The sequence below is a fragment of the Tamandua tetradactyla genome, chromosome 5 (genome assembly GCF_023851605.1).
Source record: "Tamandua tetradactyla isolate mTamTet1 chromosome 5, mTamTet1.pri, whole genome shotgun sequence".
In the NCBI taxonomy this organism is placed as follows: Eukaryota; Metazoa; Chordata; class Mammalia; order Pilosa; family Myrmecophagidae; genus Tamandua; species Tamandua tetradactyla.
In genome coordinates this window covers 49,172,398-49,192,415 of record NC_135331.1, presented here as the reverse complement: position 1 = coordinate 49,192,415, position 20,018 = coordinate 49,172,398, and the positions used below count along the sequence as shown (strand labels likewise).

The 20,018-nt window shown below is 34.7% G+C and overlaps 1 protein-coding gene across 2 annotated transcripts in view; it reads left to right on the top strand.

The window, feature by feature from the left end:
• GPR149 (G protein-coupled receptor 149) overlaps window positions 1–18,245 on the top strand; it is an 81,186-nt gene extending 62,941 nt beyond the window's left edge. The window contains exon 2 of one of the 2 annotated variants that reach the window (XR_013175120.1): window positions 17,304–17,410. Coding sequence is in view for 1 of the 2 variants with exons in the window: in XM_077159138.1 (XP_077015253.1) it covers window positions 17,304–17,876 (573 nt within the window). In the remaining variant the exon portion in view is untranslated. Of the gene's footprint in view, window positions 1–17,303 lie in introns of both variants that reach the window. The other variant, XM_077159138.1, reaches the window with a different exon arrangement.
• Window positions 18,246–20,018: the final 1,773 nt, after the last annotated feature.

The following is a 20,018-nucleotide window of genomic DNA, read 5'->3' as shown; positions in this document are numbered from 1 at the left end:
AATACCCATTTTATTTTTAGTTCTCTTTCTAAAAATGGAGAAAATTGGAAAATATGTACATCTAGCAAGATACTTCTCTAATGGCCTTTTCTAGGGTGTTGAATAAATTGAATAGGAAATGATTCACTCTGTGCAACATGCCACTCTCTTAGTTTTCTAATATCTTGTAAGGCAATGGTTTCAAAATCTGGCAACATTTCAGAATCATCTGGAGGGCTCTTTTGAAATAAAAACTCTTGGTCTCAAATCTGAACCTACTGAGTTAGAATTTCCAAAAGTGGGGCCTATGAATCCATGTTTTTGACAAGCTCTGCTGGTGATTTTTCTGTTATCAGTTCAGTACCAGCCTACAACTGGCATTTAGATATAACTGATCTAAACAATTTGAGAAGTCATGTTGTAGGCCTGACTCTTTGGAGAACAAATAGTCTCAATCAGTGGATTTAATTTATTTCCAACACTTTCTCAATACAGAGAATCATTGACTCAAAGAACCTAGATCCCTATTGCAAATCCTTTCACATTAGGACAGCCAACTTATTCAGAAACATTAACAGTTTTTGACAGAGAAGAGCAAAAAGCCCTATGCACTGGCTCTAATTTAAAAATAAAAAAAAACAGACTTTGTAGCATCACACATTTCCACCCATGTGAAATTAAAATAAGTATTTGTGCATAAGGTTGTACTATCCAATACACACATAACTAATGTAAATTAGGAACAATCCCTCCCCCATTTTTAAATGTAAATGCCTTAGTAATCCCACAGTGAAAGACACTATGAGACATGGCATGAAGAAACATGTAAATGTTATTAAGACAAGGACTTTTGTCTATGCTGTTCTATATGTGCATGCAATTCTCTCCTCAGGAATAAGGATCTCATCAGACATGACATTTTCACCTTCACAGGACTCATTTCCTCTGAAGGCAAATGGTTAATTTCTGAAGAGTATGCAAAAGTGTGATTTTCTATGTATAACTTCATCATTAACATTCTCCTTTTTAGAGATCCAATAATATCACTAGGATTTTCAGTTAACATTTTCTAAAGAACTTTTGTAATAATTTTTTAAAAGCATTGCTTTAGTATTTGTTGTGTGGGATGGGAAGATTTTGGAGACCTTGCCTTCTAACTAGGTTTTGAAAAACATAATTTTCCATGTCACGTCTATTGCTATGTAAATAGTGGGAAGAAAAGAGTGAGAAGAAAGAACAAAGCAGTCTTTTCATAGTCCTCTGAGTTTAAGGTCTGAAATTTTACTTTGTATTTTCTTAAAAAGAGAAATGAGTTGCATTCATTTTGTCTTTAAAATAATGACTTGATTGTTTTTATAAAAATAACATGTGCTCATTGTTTTAAAAATTCAAGCAATACAAAAAAGTTCTAAGAATAGAGGGCAACTAACCTAAAATCATATTATCCAGAAATAACCACAGCTCTTTATGCACATATACAGAGAGAAGGATGGATGGGTGGATGAATAATCATTTTATATTCCCAGTCCCTGAAATAGTGCTTGGCTTCTATCAGCACCCATTAAAAAGATAATAAATGAGTGAAAAGGATTATCTCCTCTGGAGCCCTGCTGCCCAGATTAGACTCCCAGTTCTACCCCTCACTACCTGTTTGACCTTGAAGAAGTTACTTAGCATCTCTGTTTACTGTGTTTCCCTTTCCTTATTGGTAAAACAGGATAATAATAATATTCACCTCCATCAAAGACATTTTTAGGTGAAACTGGATTTTTAAAAAATTATCAGGAGACCCAGGTTCAATTCCCAGCCCATGCACTTCGAAAAAAATGAATAAACCAGCAAAACAAAGAAAGTAAAAGAAACAAACAAAGATTCAACAAATGGTGCTGCAATAATGGGACACACATGGAAAAAGAATGAAATGTGACCCCCATCATACAGCATACAAAAAAATATATGACTACTACAATGAATACAATTAACTACTAGTAGAATTTGATGCTGCTGCCTTGATTCATGGAAGGTACCAACAGTTTTGCCCATCAATGAAAATATTAACACAAAAAATGGCAAATAGAGCCTTAGTATTACTACGAAAATAGATATGACAAAACAGACTGCCTTAGCAACAGTCCCAGGAGACTGCAGACCTCTCTTTGAGAACCACTGCTTAAAATCACCCCATGCCACAATGGAGTTTATACCCATAATTCTCATGATTTTTAAAAGCCTTCTTTCTGCACCACTGCTTATAGAAGAGAATGAATCTCTTTCTCCTTTATTTGGCCACTACTCTTAAAAACTTATGGGACAAGTCTGAGCCCTTTCCTTATCTAGTTGCTGCTAGCAAATCTATGGCTGTTATTTTTTCTTCATTTATTACAAGATGAATGAGATTCCATGATTTGGCTTTACTCCACCACCTTCACCCATAAATGTACTTGTTTTTTTTTTAATTAATTTTAAAATCAGTGCATTTTTAAAATTACGGTTGGTTTGTTTTTCTTTTCCATTGAATAGGAGTTTGTTTCAGGCAGGATTTAAGTCAAGGAAGCAGAATCACTACAAGTGTCATGGGATAAGGGATTTACTCTAGAACTGTGGGAAGAGTTGGGTAAGTGAAGTTCTGGAAGAGAAATTGGGAGAGCAGAGGAATTACCAGCCAGACAACTTGAGAGATCAAAGATATCCCCTCATCTTATTAAGACCATGAAGGAGGATTTCATTAGCTATGCACCTGTGGGCCCATAGCTAAGCATCTGGAGGGGAGTCTGAGGCCACTGTTAATCATCAGGGCCAGTAGAAAGGAAAGAAAGCTGGGTGTGAAAGAGAGGAGAGTGCAGATAAGATGACACCCACTGGGTACCTCTGTATCTGTCTGTCTCTGCATCCTACTTTGAAAAGATCTTCAAAGGGTTGTGCCACTGCCTTGTTTCTACCATCTAAATATTATGCAGCTTTCAATCTTGGCAACTCTAACATGGAAGTAAACAAAGAAAGGTTTCCAGAACATGCAATTCCAGAAAATTCAGCTTAACGACATTGACAGAGCACAAATCACTGCAGTTTTTTAAAAAATGGGAAGAAATCCCACCGATTCAGGTAACTCATAATATTCACATAGGCTCTAGAACTGAATAATTATCATTTTTACAAGGGTCAAAAATTTTAAAATTATGGTTTTGTTATTGAAACATGAAAGCTTATGCTTAATTTGCTATATCCTAAAACTCCTTAGTGATATTTTTCAGGTTCTATTTTAATTATAAAAATTAAGGAGTAATGTATTATTCTTATCATCAGAAAAAAGTTAAATGTAAATGATATATAAGCATATATAAATATATACTACATACACACCCATTCAAGATTCTACATGTTTTCCTACCTATTCAGCACATATAAGTGTTTCCTATTGAGATAGGATTTAAATTGAAAATGCATATGCATTATTAAACCCTCTCATGGGTTTGTTCCTAGATTCAAAAAGGTCTATAAATCATATAAACATTGGTTTATAGTCTGCTTAACTTTCTTTCTATCTTATCTTTTCACCACAGATATTTTTATTGTACTATTATGACATGGTAGCTTAGAGTTTATATATTTTTAAAGTCTGAAAATGTTCCATCAGCAACAATACTTTATTGATAAATGCAATTTCAAGGGTCTTGGGTCTTTCAGTAAGTTTTATTTTTAATGACCTTTGTGATTTTAATTTCTTTCACAAGAGCATCTCTACTTGGATATTTGTTAAGGAACAAAAGTGTTTTTCTTTCAAGCTAACTTTGCCAAAACAGAGTCATAGATTACTTGGATGGGAAGAAACAAAAGATACCTTGGTGTTCACCTAATCCAAACCCCTTTTTTACAGTTAGTGAAACAAGGATCTACGGAGAGTCCATTAGCTGTCTAGAGTCACCCAGCTACTTAGTGACAGAACAAGGGCTATACTTCAGGGTCTCCTGAGTATTAGTCCATTGATCTTTTGTTTGTTTTCTATTATTTTCTCATTAGAGTACTTGTAGGTTTACCGAAAAATCAAGCAGTTAAGTACAGAGTTCCCATGTATACGTCCCACCCCCACCAAACACACAGTTCTCCCTTTTGTCAGTTTGCATTGTTGTGGAACCTTTGTTACAATTAATGAAATATTATTATTATAATTATAATGACTGTAGTTCATAGTTTACATCAGGTTTCACTCAATTCTATTCTGGTAACATATATACTACCTAAAATTAATCACTTTAGTCACTTTCATGTATACAATTCACTGGCATTAAATACATTCACAGTCTTATGCTACCAACACCACCATCCATTACCAAAACTTTCTCATCACCCCAAACAGAAACTTGGTACCAATTAGGCATTAACAAGGGCTGTATCTCAGAGTCTCCTGAATATTAGTTCAGTGATTTTTTTTTTTAATTCTTTGAGGCATATTTTACATATCATATAATTTACCCACTTCAAGTGCATGAGTCAATAATTTCTAATAAATTTATCGAATTATGCAATCATCACCCCAAGTGTGTTTTAGAACATTTTCTTCACATCAATTAAATTCCTAATGCTTTTTCTCTTAATCCATGCCCCTAGTCTCTCCCCAGACCACCATCAATCTACTATCTGCCTCTATCTATTTGATTTTTTTGTCTGGTACACTTTTTACTACACAATGCTGTCTGATAAAAACATTTTGTCTTCTGTAATTTCCAGAATATTGTCAAAATGAAACTTAAAACACTTTTACTGGCGTATAGCAAGTTTACCAAAAACATTAATCCTTTGGAAGTGCCTCACAAGTGAAAATTAAATCTTATATAACTTCATTGCTGACCCAATTCTGGTCAATGAGTTGTGAGAAAAAATTTTCTTGGAGCCGTTTTTAGTAGGATATTCCTGAGGATAATATCTATCATTAAGATAAGGAAATTATCTTTCGATATGTATTTTAGAATAATCTTGTCTATATCTGTGAAAAATCTCACTGGAAATTGCTGATTATATATGTAGAATGGAATGATCATATGTTGGGAATGTTTGTGTTTCCTTCTTGTAATATTTTTTTTAATTTAAAAATTAATAAAAAAAGAATATAAGCATCTTCAGGACGGGAACGTTATATTGTTCACTTCCTCAGTGCTAGTGCTGTACCTGACATACATTAGATGTCAAATAGTTTTTGCTGACTTAGTAAATAAATGAATTTAGATGTGATCCTTAAGGTCATGGTCCTAAATAAATTTTTCCTCTGAGAAAGGTTTAGATTTTGAAAAAAACAACAGGAAAAAAATCTCACTGGGATTTTGATAGGAACTTTATTACACCTGTATCATCAACTTGGGGAGAATTGGTATCTTTATCATGTTGAGCTTCCAACCCATGAACAGAGTATGACTCTTCATTTATTTCAATCTCCTTTGATTTCTTTTATCTGTATTGCGTAGTTTTCACCCTACATGGCATGTACATGTTTTGTTAGATTTGCATCTAAGTATTTTCTTGTTATTGCTAATGTAAATGGAATTGTGTATTTAATTTCAAATTACAATTGTTTGGTATACAGGAATAGTAATTGACTTTTTATGTTACCCTCTATCCTGCAACCTTGCTATGATCACTTAGTTCCAGGAGTTTTTTTTATTGATTCTGTGGGATTTTCAACATACACTCTCATGTCATCTACAAACAAAAACATTGTGCTTCTTCCTTTATGATCTCTATACATTTTATTTCCCTTTCTCGCCTTATTCCATTGATTAGAACCCCCAGAACAATGTTGAATAAGAGTTTGGAGAGCCAACATCCTTTTCTTTCTGATCTTAGGGAGAAAGCATTTAGTTTTTCACCAGTAAGAATAATGTTAGCTGTAGGGTTTTTGTAAATACTCTTTATCAAGGTGAGGAATTTCCCCTCAGTTCCTAGTTTTTCTGAGGGTTTTTATCATGAATGGATTTTGAGTTTTCTCAGATACTTTTCCCTGCATTGGTTGAATGATCATATTCTTTTTCTTCTTCAGTCTGTTAACATGGTGGGTGTTCTAGCTTGCAAGCTGCTAGAATGTGACATACAAGAGAAAGAATGGCTTTTAAAAAGGGGGAAATTTATTAATTTGTAAGTTTACAGTTCTAAGGCCATGAAAATATCCAAATTAAAGCAAGGCTATAGGAACGTCCAATCTAAGGCATCCAGGGAAAGATACCTTGGTTCAAGAAGATTGATGATGTTCAAGGTTTCTCTCTCAACTGGAAAGGCACATGGCGAACACGGAGTCATCTGCTAGCTTTCTCTCCAGGCTTCTTGTTTCATGAAGCTCCCCGGGAGGCATTTTCCTTCTTCATCTCCAAAGGTCTCTGGCTGTGTGGGCTCTAAAGCTTTTTTCCAAAATGATCCCTCTTAAAGGGCACGTAAGCAAACCTACCTTGTATGGGTGGAGACATATCTCCATGGAAATTACTTAATCAAAAGTTACACCCACAATTAGGTGGTTTGCATTTCCATGGAAACAATCAGAAAGGTCCCACCTAGCAATATTGAATGAGGATTAAAGGACATGGCTTTTCTGGGGTACACCACAGATTCATGCTGGCACAGTAGGTCACGTTGATTGATTTTTGAATCACATATCAGCCTTGCACTCCTGGAATAAACCCCATTTAATCACATTTATCATTCTTTTATATATTGCTAAATTCAATTTGTTAAGGATGTTTGCATATATATATTCATGAGGGATATTGAGCTGTACATTTTTTTGTTTTTTTTTTTGGATGCTGTATGGCGGGGTCACATTTAATTCTTTTTCCATGTGAGTAGCCCATTATTGCAGCACCATTTGTTGACTTTTGTTTGTTTGTTTTCATTGGTTTCTTTGTTTTGTTCATTTTGGGGAAGTACATGGGCTGGGAATTAAACCTGGGTTTCCTGCATGGCAGGCAAGAATATTTTTTGTATTGTCTTTGTCTGGTTTTAGTGTCAGGAAAAGACTAGCTTCATAAAGTGAATTGTAAAATGTCCCCTCCTCTTCTATTTTTTGGGAGAGATTGTGTAGAATTGGTATTAATTCTTCTTTAAACATTTGGTAGATTTCACTTAGTGAAGCCATTTGGGCATGGAGATTTCTTTTGGGGGAGTTTGTAAAATGAATTCAATTTCCCTATTAGTTATGGATTATTCAAATTATCCATTTCATGTCATGTGAGTTGTAGCTCAAGTTGTAGCTTGTGTTTATTAGGAATTGGACCATTTACCTAAGTTTTCAAATTTAAATTTGCAGAGTTGTTTTCAGTATTCCCTTACTGTCTTTTTGATGTCTTCAGAGTTTATAGTGATATCCACTGCTTTATTACCATCTGTTCAAAGAATCAGTTCATTCCAAGATTTTTTTCTATTGATTTTGTTTTCAATTTCATTGATTTCTGTTCTTACAGTTATTATTTCCTCCCTTATGCTTGCTTTGAGTTTATTTGGCACTTCTTTTTCTGAGTTCTTGAGGTAGGAAAGAATTTAAGTTATTGATTTGAGACTTTTCCTCTTTTCTAATATATGTATTTAGTGCACTAATTTTCCCTCTCGGTACTTCTTTGGCTGGGTCCCACAAATTTTGATATGTTGTTTTTTCATTCAGTTCAATGTTTTGTTTTGTTTTCTTTCCTTTGAAACTTTCTCTTTGACTCAGGGATTGTTAGAAATGTGTTGTTTTATTTCAAAGATTTTGGGAATCTTCCTGTTATCTTTTTGTTATGCATTTCTACCTTGATTATATTCTGGCTACAGAATACTTTATGTTATGATTCATTTCTTTTACATTTGTTTAGGTTTGTTTTATAGCCCATGATATGAGTCTGTCTTAATATCTACTCCATGAGAAGTTGAAAACAATGTGTATTCTGTTGTTCTGCATGGAGTTTTTGATAAATATTGAATAAATACTTTTGGTTGATGGTGTTGGTGAATTCTCATCCTTGCTGCTTTTCTATCTAGCTGTTCTATTGATTGTTGAGGGGTGGGTATTGAAGTCTCTAACTATGATTGTGATTTGTCTATTTCTCCTTTCATTTCTGTCAGTTTTTTTACATATTTTGCAGCTCTGTTGCTGCATTCATATTTAGTATTGTTATGTCTTGATGGATTGACCTTTTTATTGTTATATAATGTTCCTCTATGTCTCTGTTACTTTTCTTTGCTCTGAATTTCTATTTTATCTGACATTAATGGAGCCACTTTTTCTTTCTTTTTTTTTTCTTTGATGGGAGAGGTGCATGGTCTAGAAATCCACCCTGGGTCTCCTGCATGGAAGGAGAGCCTTCTACCACTGAACCACCTGTGCACCCTTCTTCCTTTCTTTCGATTGACACTTATATGATTTATCTTCTTCCATCCTTTTACTTTCATCATGCCTATATCATTGTATTTGCACTGAGGTTCTTGTTCACAGTATCTATATGCTGAATTGTCATGTTTTTAATCCACTCTGCCAATCTCTGGCTTTTAATCGGTGTATTTAAACCATTAGCATAAACTACTGCAGAGGAATATGCAGCCTAATTAGTAGAGGAAGATTACAAAAATAATATTAAATTATCCACTTCCTCAGTGCCTTTTCTCAATTACTAATACTAGACACTAGGACTGGAAAGCTCAAAAATACCTTGGATTCCTTTTCTTACTTCTCAATAAAGGCTAACATTTATGGAGCAGTTGCCATGTCAGTCACTCTGCTAATCATTTTGCATGCGTTAACTCATTTAATTTTCATATTTTACAAATGAGACAACTGATATTTAGAAAGGTAAGGATGGTATAAATAGTGACTGAACTGTGTTGAAAGCCAAGTATTTGCAATTCCACAGCACACAGCAGTACCTCCCTCTACGCTCACAGCCCAAGAGCTTTGCCTCTACAATATCCCTATAGCCCATCCGCCATTGGCCATTCCTGCTATCAGTAATGAAATTCATATCCCTTTTTCCTGTGTACAGATGACTTTTGGGGGGGTGGGGTGGGGTGCATGGTCCAGGAATCGAACCCGGGTCTCCTGTATGGAAGGCAAGCATTCTACCATTGAACCACCTGTGCACCAATTTTTAAAAACCTCTTAATTGGTCTCCCTGATACCAAAAAAAATTCCAAAAAATAAATTGATTAAAAAAAAATTACTCCACTTTTGTTTTCTCACAAATTTATCATTCCCTCTGCTATTTTTCCTCTTTGTGTCCCTATCCCTTCTCCTCCAAGCCATCTCAGATGATCTTGCTTGATTTAAATTTCTCAAGATCTTTACTTTCAGATACCTAAAGGTCATCTAAATAATCTAAAGATCATCTATATGATTTGAATTTAGATTAAAATTGTCCAGCACTGGTGTCATTCATGTTTTATGACATTCATGTTTAATGACAATGTTCGTATGCTAACTTCGGGGCTGGAAACCATGATCCACTCTTGGCTATAGCAGATATCTTTTAAAGTGGCAATATGTTGCAGTGGAAAGAGCACTTCACCAGGAATTAAACAGCCTGAGTCCTGGTCAATCCCATTACTACTATACGTGTTACGTAGTTTCACCTCTCTAGGTGTCAGGCTTCCCTATATAAAATGAGAAATTAGGACCCGGTGGTCATGAGTAAGCTCTATGATACTATGTGCTGTAAAATATTTTTCTTAAATTGAGTGATTCAGAAAATCAACAGAATACTTCACTTTGTTAGGAGAGAAAGTTGAAGCAACTCCTTTATACTTTCACTTTGAATTCACCTAGAGGCTCAAAGTGAAGAAATAAAAATGTTCATCATGACCAAGGTCAGTAAATATGAATCAATTATTACTGCAGATTATTTGCGCTAATGTGTTTACATGGCATGTTCCTTCTCCTCCTGAAGCACTTGTGAGGTTTAGAGACTGCTTTTCATTTCCAAATAAAAAAGCTCCCTGCCACCTACGCTCAGGAATAGAGCAATAATGGATTATCATTCTTCCTGACAGCATATGCTAATTCATAGACTTTTAAATGGAAAGCAGAGACTATGAAATGAGTTGAATTTTTCTGTTTTCTGAATCTATCACTCTTTATCATGCAATGAAATTTCATGTACAATTCAGCCCTGTAATATTTTATTTTTATAGAAAGAGTGTATTTGAATATGACCTTCTGATGCACTTGTATCATCACTTATTAAATGAGGCTCTTAAAATAAAAAAAATAAAATTTAAACAGCCATATTTTAGAAATATGATACTATTTCTTACACCTTAAAAAGTTAAAATACAGAGTCTAAAAAACCTACAAGGTCAAAGTTGCAGGTTCATTCATGCATACATATATGTATTCATTTAACAAGATTTAATGAATTTGAGGGCCTGCTCTATGCCAGACTCTGCAATAGATGAGAGAAAAGAAAGATCAGCAAGGAAATGCTCCTGCCTTTGAAAAAATTATAGTCTATATGGATTTAACAGAAATGGTCATATATTCCCAGCCTCCAGAAGAAAATGGGTAGTTGTAGGATGTTGTTTAAAAAGTCTATTCACATTTGTATTTTTGCATAAAACATATAAAGCTAGATTAGACCTGTATTAACAGTCTTTTGTGTTATTTCCTACTTCTTACAATTAATGTTTATTTTCTCTTAAGATTATATTGCTTTTCACATTTAGTCTCTTCTTGGAAATTATTTTTGAACTTTTTGAATGCTTTGCAAATCCATGACCTACATTGTGGTTGGAGACTCAAACTCTTCAGTTTTCCTTTCTTGGTATTTCTTTTTTTGAGATGGGTTTCTTTGTTTATTTGAACATAATGTTTACATTGCCAAGTTTGTTAGAGCCAAATATTTATAACACTTTTTCTAGTATAATTAGCCAGAACAATCTGACTAGTTACAGACCCTGCCCACTTTCATGAGATCAGAGGAAAATGTTAACAGCTTTTACCCTCAGATGATTTCAAATTGTTCTTTTTCATGTGGTAAATGCCATTCTCTACCCTTTAAAAATACAAATGGGGGGTGGGCCACAGTGGCTCAATGGGCAGAGTTCTTGCCTGCCATGCTGGAGACCCAGGTACAATTTCCAGTGCCTGCCCAAGCAAAAAAAATAATAAAATAAAATTTAAAAATAAAAAAATACAAATGGGAAATTAGCTGCACCCCAATTGGAACTGTCATTCTAATCAACCACACCATTAGGGCAAACTTTTGATACACGTGCTTCCTAAACTAAATACAATACAAACCCCAAATGCAGCAATTTGATCCAGAATCTTGAGGCCAACTGTCAACAGAGGCAACTTCCAATTAGCACATCACCCCTATGTTAATACTTTCTAAGTTAATACTTAGAAATATTTTGTACTCTCTGCCTCCCCCAGTATCTAATAGACTTCATTGAGAAAAAACATATATATATATATAATTTAGAAATATAGATAATAAAAAGTGTAATTCCCTCTTTAAATCCACTCCCAGAAGAAACAATTGTTTAGAGTGTAGCCTTATAAATTTGTTTGTATGCCAATAAAAAAATATGTGGGTGCTTGTGTATCTGTATATCTATTTTTATTCATTTACGTGTAGAATTTGCTGGGATAATTTCTGGAGGGTGGTTTTCTGCAAGAAAACTGGATCATACTATACATATTACTTTGCAGTTTGCTTAAAAATATATTAAAATTATTTCAGCCAGTCAGAATTTATAGCTTTGCCTTATTTTTTCAACGCAGTTTTCCAACGTAGAGCTATACCATAATTTGTTCAAATGTTTTCCTAATGATAGACACTTAGGCAGTTTCTAATCTGGGGGTTTACACAGTGCTGAAATAAACATTGTTTTTGTTTACAGCTCTTTAATTTTGTGAATTTGGTGAAATTGAACATCTTTCCAAGTATTACTCACCATTTGTATTTCTTGTCTTAAATGCTTTATTTGGCTTATCTTTCCCACATTTTTGCCTAGGGTGTATCCTATTGATTTGGAGGAACTCTTTATATTATGAAGATCAATATTTTATATGCGCTACAAATATTTTTCCCAGGCTACCATGTCTTTTAAGTTTGTTTATAGCATGTATTTCCATGCATAAGGTTTTTAATTTTTCTGCAATCAAATCTGTCCATCTTTTACTTTGTGGTTTCTGGTTTTTATTCCCCATTTGGGAGGACTTTTTCACCCAGTATTTTAAAAGAATCATTAATCATCAAAAAAGTATGCTTAGATATAACATGAACAGAGATCGAATTTAATTTTGTAACGGATAGCCAGTAATATGAAAAAAGTTGGTTTGAAACCTTGATCCACTTATTTTGAATTCTATCTTCATAATAAACCATATCTGGTTTTTTATTGTCTATTCTCTTTCACTGACTGAATTATCAAAACTTGCCATTACCACCTTGTTTAACTACTATAGTTTTATATTATGTTTGAAAATCTACGTTATTAGTTTGTTTCCAAATTTTCGTAGTTACACACAGCATTTATTCTTGAAAAACAGAAAGAACTTTTTTAGTTCCAACATAAAATTTAATTGGGATTTTCATTAAGATTTTATTAAATCTAAAAAATTAAAAGAAAATTGCCATTTTTACAATATAGGATTTTACCATGCAGAAACATTGTTTCTTACATTTATTCAAGATTTCTTTTATTACTGTTGTGTTTTCTTCATACAGCCTCATATATTTTTATAGTTTTGTTGCCATTTGAATGGGGCCTTTTTATATATATATATATATATATTTTTTTTTTTTTTTTTTACATGGGCAGGAACCAGGAATCGAACCCGGGTCCTCCGGCATGGCAGGCAAGCACTCTTACCTGTTGAGCCACTGTGGCCCGCCCTTTCTATATATTTTTGATTGAAAACTGCTATGGATTTTTAAGTATATATCTAGAAGTCATCCCCGTTACTGAACTCTATAATTAGTTCTTTTTAGCATTGGTTATCTAGAATTTTCTAGCTCAACAATATTTTCATCTGCAAATAATGATAATTTTGCCTCTTCCTACTCAAATAGTTGTATTTCTTCTTTCTTTTTCTTTTGCCTAGCTAAGGTGTCTCGAATAATGTTAGACCAAATACATTGCTGACAGGTATTTCTACTCATCTGTAAAAACTGAACCTTGCTCTGGGAAGGATTCTTCATTCTCCTTTACTTTCTTTCCATCCAGGTTAGGTGCTGTGATTCCATATTCCCGTAATATCCTGACCTAGGTCTACTGTAGCACTAATCCCACAGAAATGCAATTGTTTATGAGGCTGAACATCCCTATATTTTATAGGCTCTTAAGACATGAGAGTTTCTTCATTGCTACACTCGTACCCTCTAACCCAGACCTACTACAATAGTGGCTCAATTAATCTAGTCTTCTGGCTTCTGATCTGTCTCCATTCCAGCCCTCCCTCCAAACTCCCCCAAAAGTAGAAAATGACGTTGATTTTACTCAGGTTCTGTCAGCTTCCTCCCTTATCTCTTCCCTGGCTTTGCTTCCTTAGTTTAAGCTTCCTTTTACCTTCATCTAGAGCAGCACTTCTCCAGCTTAAATGATATACAGGTCCCTTTTAAAGGGAATAATTCTATGAACCCCACTATTAAAGAGTCTAATGATTTTGCTTAAAGACATACAAACATAAAAATTGGGTGCAAACTCCTTACATGTATAGTTCTTATACAGTCTAAAACCAACACAAATTTATACAGCAAACAATTTGATGATTGTTTAAATTTTGAATTTAATTTAAAGCAACATTCTGATGAAAGCAGTTTAGCAGGTGTAAACTCAGCTGTATTTCTATATAATGTCTCTGTGTTTTTGTTTCTATGACTCTCAAACAGAAAATATCCATTTAAATAAGAATGTTACACAAAATTATTCTAATGGCTGAAGACTTTGTTTGCTATTTCAGAAAAAATCAAACCTCATGTTTAACCGAAACTCTGGCACTATGCAATTCTCAAGTGCTGCTTGAATAAGGTGTCATTTGCTAACTCAGTAAACTCAGCACTGCTTGTTTGTTCATCTGAAGATAAGGTTAGCATGGGGGAGTTATTATTAACAATATAAATCTGTAATATTTGATATGTAAAACCAGCTGCAGAAAAAAATCTTCATCACATTTGCTTATACATTAATTGCTCATTAGTGATACATGTAGGAACATCTGAAGACAATGGTGTTGATTCTACAGTAAGTGTTCTTTAAAGATAAGCATGACTATATTTCTTGGCACTCACTTCTCTCATCACATTTTTCTGTTTTAAACTAGTATATCACATAGCACTTTTTCAAAACAGTGTACTGTTTCAATGGAAAAATGTATGAAGGTTGTTTTTCCTTCTTGCAATAAAGCATCAAGAAGCTTTCACATTAACTGACTCTCAGAATAAAGAATGCTTTATTAATAATTCACTTTTATAAATGATAGCCAAAGTTTCTGATTGAATAATGTTTCAGTCAGTTTTGATTTTTTTTAAAAAGTAGAATTTTCTCCCTTTAATAACAAAAACAATTTATCAGGATGGTTCTATAAATTCATGACTGATCACTCAGAATGCCACACTTTTGAAAATGTAAATCTTTTCTTGGCCATGAAATGATATGTGCTCTTGTGTCAGACAGAGGTAGGCTCAGCTAAGAGCAAAATGTCAGTTCCAAGTTTTCCAACTATGATGAAAATTTGTCCTTCAAAAAATACAATCTCAATCATAAGCAAAAATATAACGACAAGCAATAAAATTGCATGGCAGTATTCAAGTTTTAAGATGATCATTCAGTTGACTTGATTATGGAAGCTTAATTTGATACATTTCTCATGAAGAATTTGTGGACCCCAAACAATATATCTCAGGACTCTGAATGAGTCTGCTGACTCTAGTTTGTGCAGATTAGCCTCAACCTATTGTTACAATTTTCTAAAATGTCTCACTAATTCCACTCTTCCTTCCTATAGACCTATGACAGTGATTTTTCTAAAACATCTCATTGTCCACTTTTGTATTTTTCTTTGTCCCCAAATTCAAGGAGTGGGACATGAAAGCACCCTAATGAAGCTCATGATTCATCTTCCCATAAAACGTCCCTTAAAAGGGGATCCAAACCATTCTGCAACAGTGAGACCCTGATCTTCGAGTTTTCTCTAGTCACTCTTGGCTCCACTCTTGGATGCAAAAGGCCCATGCCTAGTACAGTGACAAAGCATTCTAGTTTGCCTGAGACTTAGTGGTTCCCTGGGACGCTAGACTCTAAGGGCTAATGTTGGAATAGTCCCAGGCAAACTAGGATAGTTGGTCATCCTAAATTGGCATGGTGAACTGATGGGCAGACACACCATCCAGTTAGGAACTCCAGACTTGACAGGTGGTAAACACATGTATAAAAATGTCTAACTGTCCTGTTTCTTTCTCTAGGCCCAGGGTTCTTCTTTTTTTGTATTTTTTAAAATATATTTTTATTGAGATATCTTCATACACCATTCAGTCCATCCAGTGTATCAATCAGTGGCTTACAATATCATCACATAGTTGTGTATTCATCATCGTCATTTTTAGAACATTCACATCACTCCAGAAAAAAAAAATAAAAATCCATACATCCCATACCCCTTACTGCTCCCTCTCATTGACCATTAGTTTTGCAATCTACTGGGCTTTTTTTTTTTTACCCCTTATTCTCCCCTTCCTATTATTTATTTTTGTCCTTATTTTTTTACTCATCTGTCCATACCCTGGATAAAGGGAGTGTTAGCCTTAAGGGTTTCACAATCTCATGGTCACACTGTAAAAGCTATATAGTTATACGATTGTCTTCAAGAATCAAAGCTACTGTAATGCAGTTCTAGGTATTTCCTTCTAGCTATACACAAAAAGGGATAACTATATAATACATAAGAATAACCTCCAGAATAACCTTTCAACTCTATATGAAACCTCTCAACCACTGAAACTTTTTTATTTATATTTATTTATTTTTCTTTTAGAAACTTTATTTTGTTTCATTTCTCTCCTCCCCCTTTGGTCAAGAAGCCTTTCTCAATCCTACAATGCTGGGTCCTGACTCATCCCTGGGAGTCCTGCCTCATGTTGCCAAGGAGATTTATACACCTTGGAGTCATATCCCAAGTAGGGGCAGGGCAGTGAATTCACCTGCTGAGTTGGCTTAGAGAAACAGGCCACATTTGAGCAACAAAGAGGTTCTCTGGGGGTGACTCTTATGCATAATTATAAGTAGACTTAGCTTTTCCTTTGCAGGAATAAGTTTCATAGGGGTGAGTCTCAATAGGCCCAGGGTTCTTTAGTTAAAACAGTGCTTATCAAATTTACCTTGCATTAGAATCACCTGGTGGGCTTGTTAAACCACAAATTGCTAGATCTTACCCTCAGTTTCTAATTCAGTAAGTCTAGGGTGGAACTCCCAAATCTGAATTTCTAACAAGTTACTAGGTGATGCTGATGCAGGTTGTCCAGGGACACCTGCTTTGAGGACCACTTCGGTAAGGCTTGGAGTATTATTTTCTGAGAGTCATATGCAAACAAACAAAGACCAGTAAATAAACTGAGAACATAAATCAGTAATATGAAGTGTAGACCTTTAAAAGAGAGACCTGATTTTCTTCTTTATTTCTTAAGCACCTCTGATCAGTGATGAGTACATTTTAAAAAGTCTTAATATACTAGGTATAATTTTAAAGGTTCAAACTTTCAGGCAACTTTTTGCAGAGATGTGGGGGAGTTCTGTATTATTGGTTTAACTTTCATGACTGTGATTTCTCTGTAGGAAAGTAAGCACACTTACTTTTTAGCTTTGGTGACATTTGGTTCTTCTTATGTATGCTCCAGACTAACAGCTGAAATTCCTTTGTACTTAGTATGAGCCACCATTTCACGATTATCTCTCTGGCATACTAAGCAGGAAAAAATTTTTGATAAAGCTGTCTGCATTTCTTTTAACCTGTACAAACTTATATAAAAGCATTCTGGATTGTAAATATTTACCCAATTCTTTACCCAAATTCTGCCCTTGAAAACATCCATTGTTTTCCCTCAATACATGAATTCTGCCCTCAACTGTGAAAACATGTTCCTTATTTTCAACGATAAGTTCCTAGCTACCATCACTTAGACATTGCATTTGGCTTATGAGAAATTGAACTATGGGGTTCTGGGGGCAGAATTGAAATCCCGTAACTGTCAAGGATTTCTAGGGAAATAGGTCTGACATAAGAAAAGCCTTATCTAAGTTCTGATGAATAAAATGAATTTCAACATGGCCTAATGTCAGAAGCTAGCTTTCAATAATGATGATTTTGTTTTCATCCCCAGCGCTCTGGTGGTGCCCTTGCCATCCCCCTGTGTGCATTCCAGGGGACTGTGTCTCTCCACGGTCCCACGGGGAAAACCCTCTCTCTTTCCACCTATGAGGTAAGCGCAGAAGGGCAAAAAATAACCCCAGCATCTAAGAAAATAGAAGTCTATCGATCCAAAAGTGTGGGCCATGAACCAAACTCAGAGGATTCTCCCTCCACCTTTGCGGACACCAGTGTGAAAATACACCTGGAGGTTCTTGAAATCTGTGACAATGAAGAGGCCTTGGACACTGTGTCGATCATTAGCAACATCAGCCAGTCCTCCACCCAAGTCCGATCTCCATCCCTTCGTTATTCACGGAAAGAAAACAGATTCGTTTCATGCGATTTAGGAGAAACCGCCTCATTCTCCCTCTTTTTACCCACGAGTCATCCCGATGGTGATATCAACATCTCCATTCCAGACACTGTTGAAGCACATAGACAGAATAGCAAAAGGCAGCATCAAGAGAAGGATGGCTACCAGGAGGAAATTCAGTTGTTAAATAAAGCTTACAGGAAAAGAGAGGAAGAAAGCAAGGGCAGTTAGTAATCATTTGGTTTAAAAAAAACGAGAATGACTCTGCAACTTCAAACTGCTAAACTGATACATTTGTTCTGAAGCAATTATATTTCCTTTTGTATTTATCAGTTTACATACGCTTTTCAGATTTACTGGTTTGTTCTTTTTAGTGCCAACAGCTGGAACTAGCACAAACACTCAATGTGCATTTCATGTGATACTTATAGATCACACACACTGTGGTCATTAAAAGATTTTGTTTCTTATCGAATTTCTGAAAATTCTTTCTAAATCAATCCTTGGCACAGTTTACCAATGGTTTTGCTGTCAACCTCAGAAAAAATAAAAAAATGTATAAACTCAATGAATATATGGTTCCCAGGCACACATCATATCAGCTGGCCTTTATGGTGGGGGTGGGTGGGTGGGGGAGAGATGTTTGGGGAATGGGAGAAAAGTAGCAAGACTCTTAAGTTGTATTTGCCTAAACGGTTAGCAAAACAAGTTTATTAGAGTCACGGCTTTAGCTTTACACCGATATCTAAGAACTACATTCCTGTGTAAAATCACAAATTAGCTTTCAACTTGGAGACATGCATGTCTGTAAATAGTTTTTTTTTTCATTACTATGAAATACTAATTGTTCACTGAGTGTTTTTTTTCTTTTTCTCTTAAATATTACAGTGTTTTCTTTTAGTCTTCACAGTGTGTCAAGATTGACTCAAATATATTGTGTGTCACGGGTAGAATTAGAAGTAGTCTTTAACTCACACATTTTTGGAAAAGGTTGTAAATGTACACCTCATCATTTCTAGAAATATTTTGCTTACTTGAATGCAGCTGCAGGGAAATACGGCAAAATTTATGTACTGAGAGGTACACCTAACCAGAATGTCAAACTCCTGGGTAAAGCAGAGGACAATCTAAATCTAAAACTGAAGTACCTGCTGCTAAAGCTGCAGATTTGCCGAACATTCTTAGCCATTCTTAAAGCAAAGAATATTTTAGTTCAAATTTTATTTCAAATATAGGTGCTTTTAAGAGATTCTTCCTAATAGACATGCATATCTCAAGCACAGAAACAATTCACGGCATTTTAAAAAATGATTGTAAGGTGTACCATTCAAGACTATTTTTAAATGATTAGATTGTATAAATGCAGGGATCATCTTGTTAAGAGTAATAGTAATGCATATCTTAAAAAATATGAAGTGATTAATTTTTAAATTGATTCATTCTTTCTGTAAATATATATTAAATGTATTACTTAAATGTTTAACTGTTTTTCTGAAATTATTAAGGGTCGACATTTTATATGGTCTTAAACCTTGGCATCCCCACCTCATACACTCCTTATTCATTTAAAGATTGAGTGAATTATTTTTTAGAGTGACATATTGAGTTATAACGTTCTAAAACAGAAAGGTGATTCTGCTGCTTTAGAATGCAATTTCTGGCAGCAAGGACATTAGAAACAGGATCATAATATGATCGAAGAGAATAATAAAGAGACAATTTGAATGCAAACAAATCCTTTATAATTGCACAGTACTCAGAATGGGGAGAATGAGATGATGGAAACCAGGCTTTGAAAACCACAAGAATTGGATTGGAAGACATATGCCCCCTTTCCCTCTTGTATTCTGTTTTCTTTTCACTGGATACAGACCTAGTCTGGGGGAACTGAAAAACAAAACAAATAACAATGAGGCAATTTCCAGGATTTCCCTCATAACTGCCCTTCGTTGGTGAGTTAGCTTTATAATGGATTAACTAAAAAGGTGAATACAGTTCCAAGATTATTTGCCTAAAGCAACAGTTTGAGAGATTAATCTGCATCACATTACTAACCACATTACTAACCTGTAACGCTTCAAACTCCACAAGAGGAGCTGAATCCACTAGGCTGTACCTAAGCATGAATGGCTTCCCCAGATCCTTGTGGAAAGAGAAGGTTAAGCGAAGCCAGTATAATTATGTATACTACTCTTTAGAGTGATTCTGATTGTGAAAGTGTGCCTCAGACATAGGAAATGCCCTTAATGATATACTGTGCTGCCCAAATATCTTAGCTTTGCATAATTATATTGTTCTTGTTATTCAAAAATACTATAATTTCTTACAGCTTGCCCTTTTCTCTCTAAATTCATATTTCTGAAGGCAAAACTA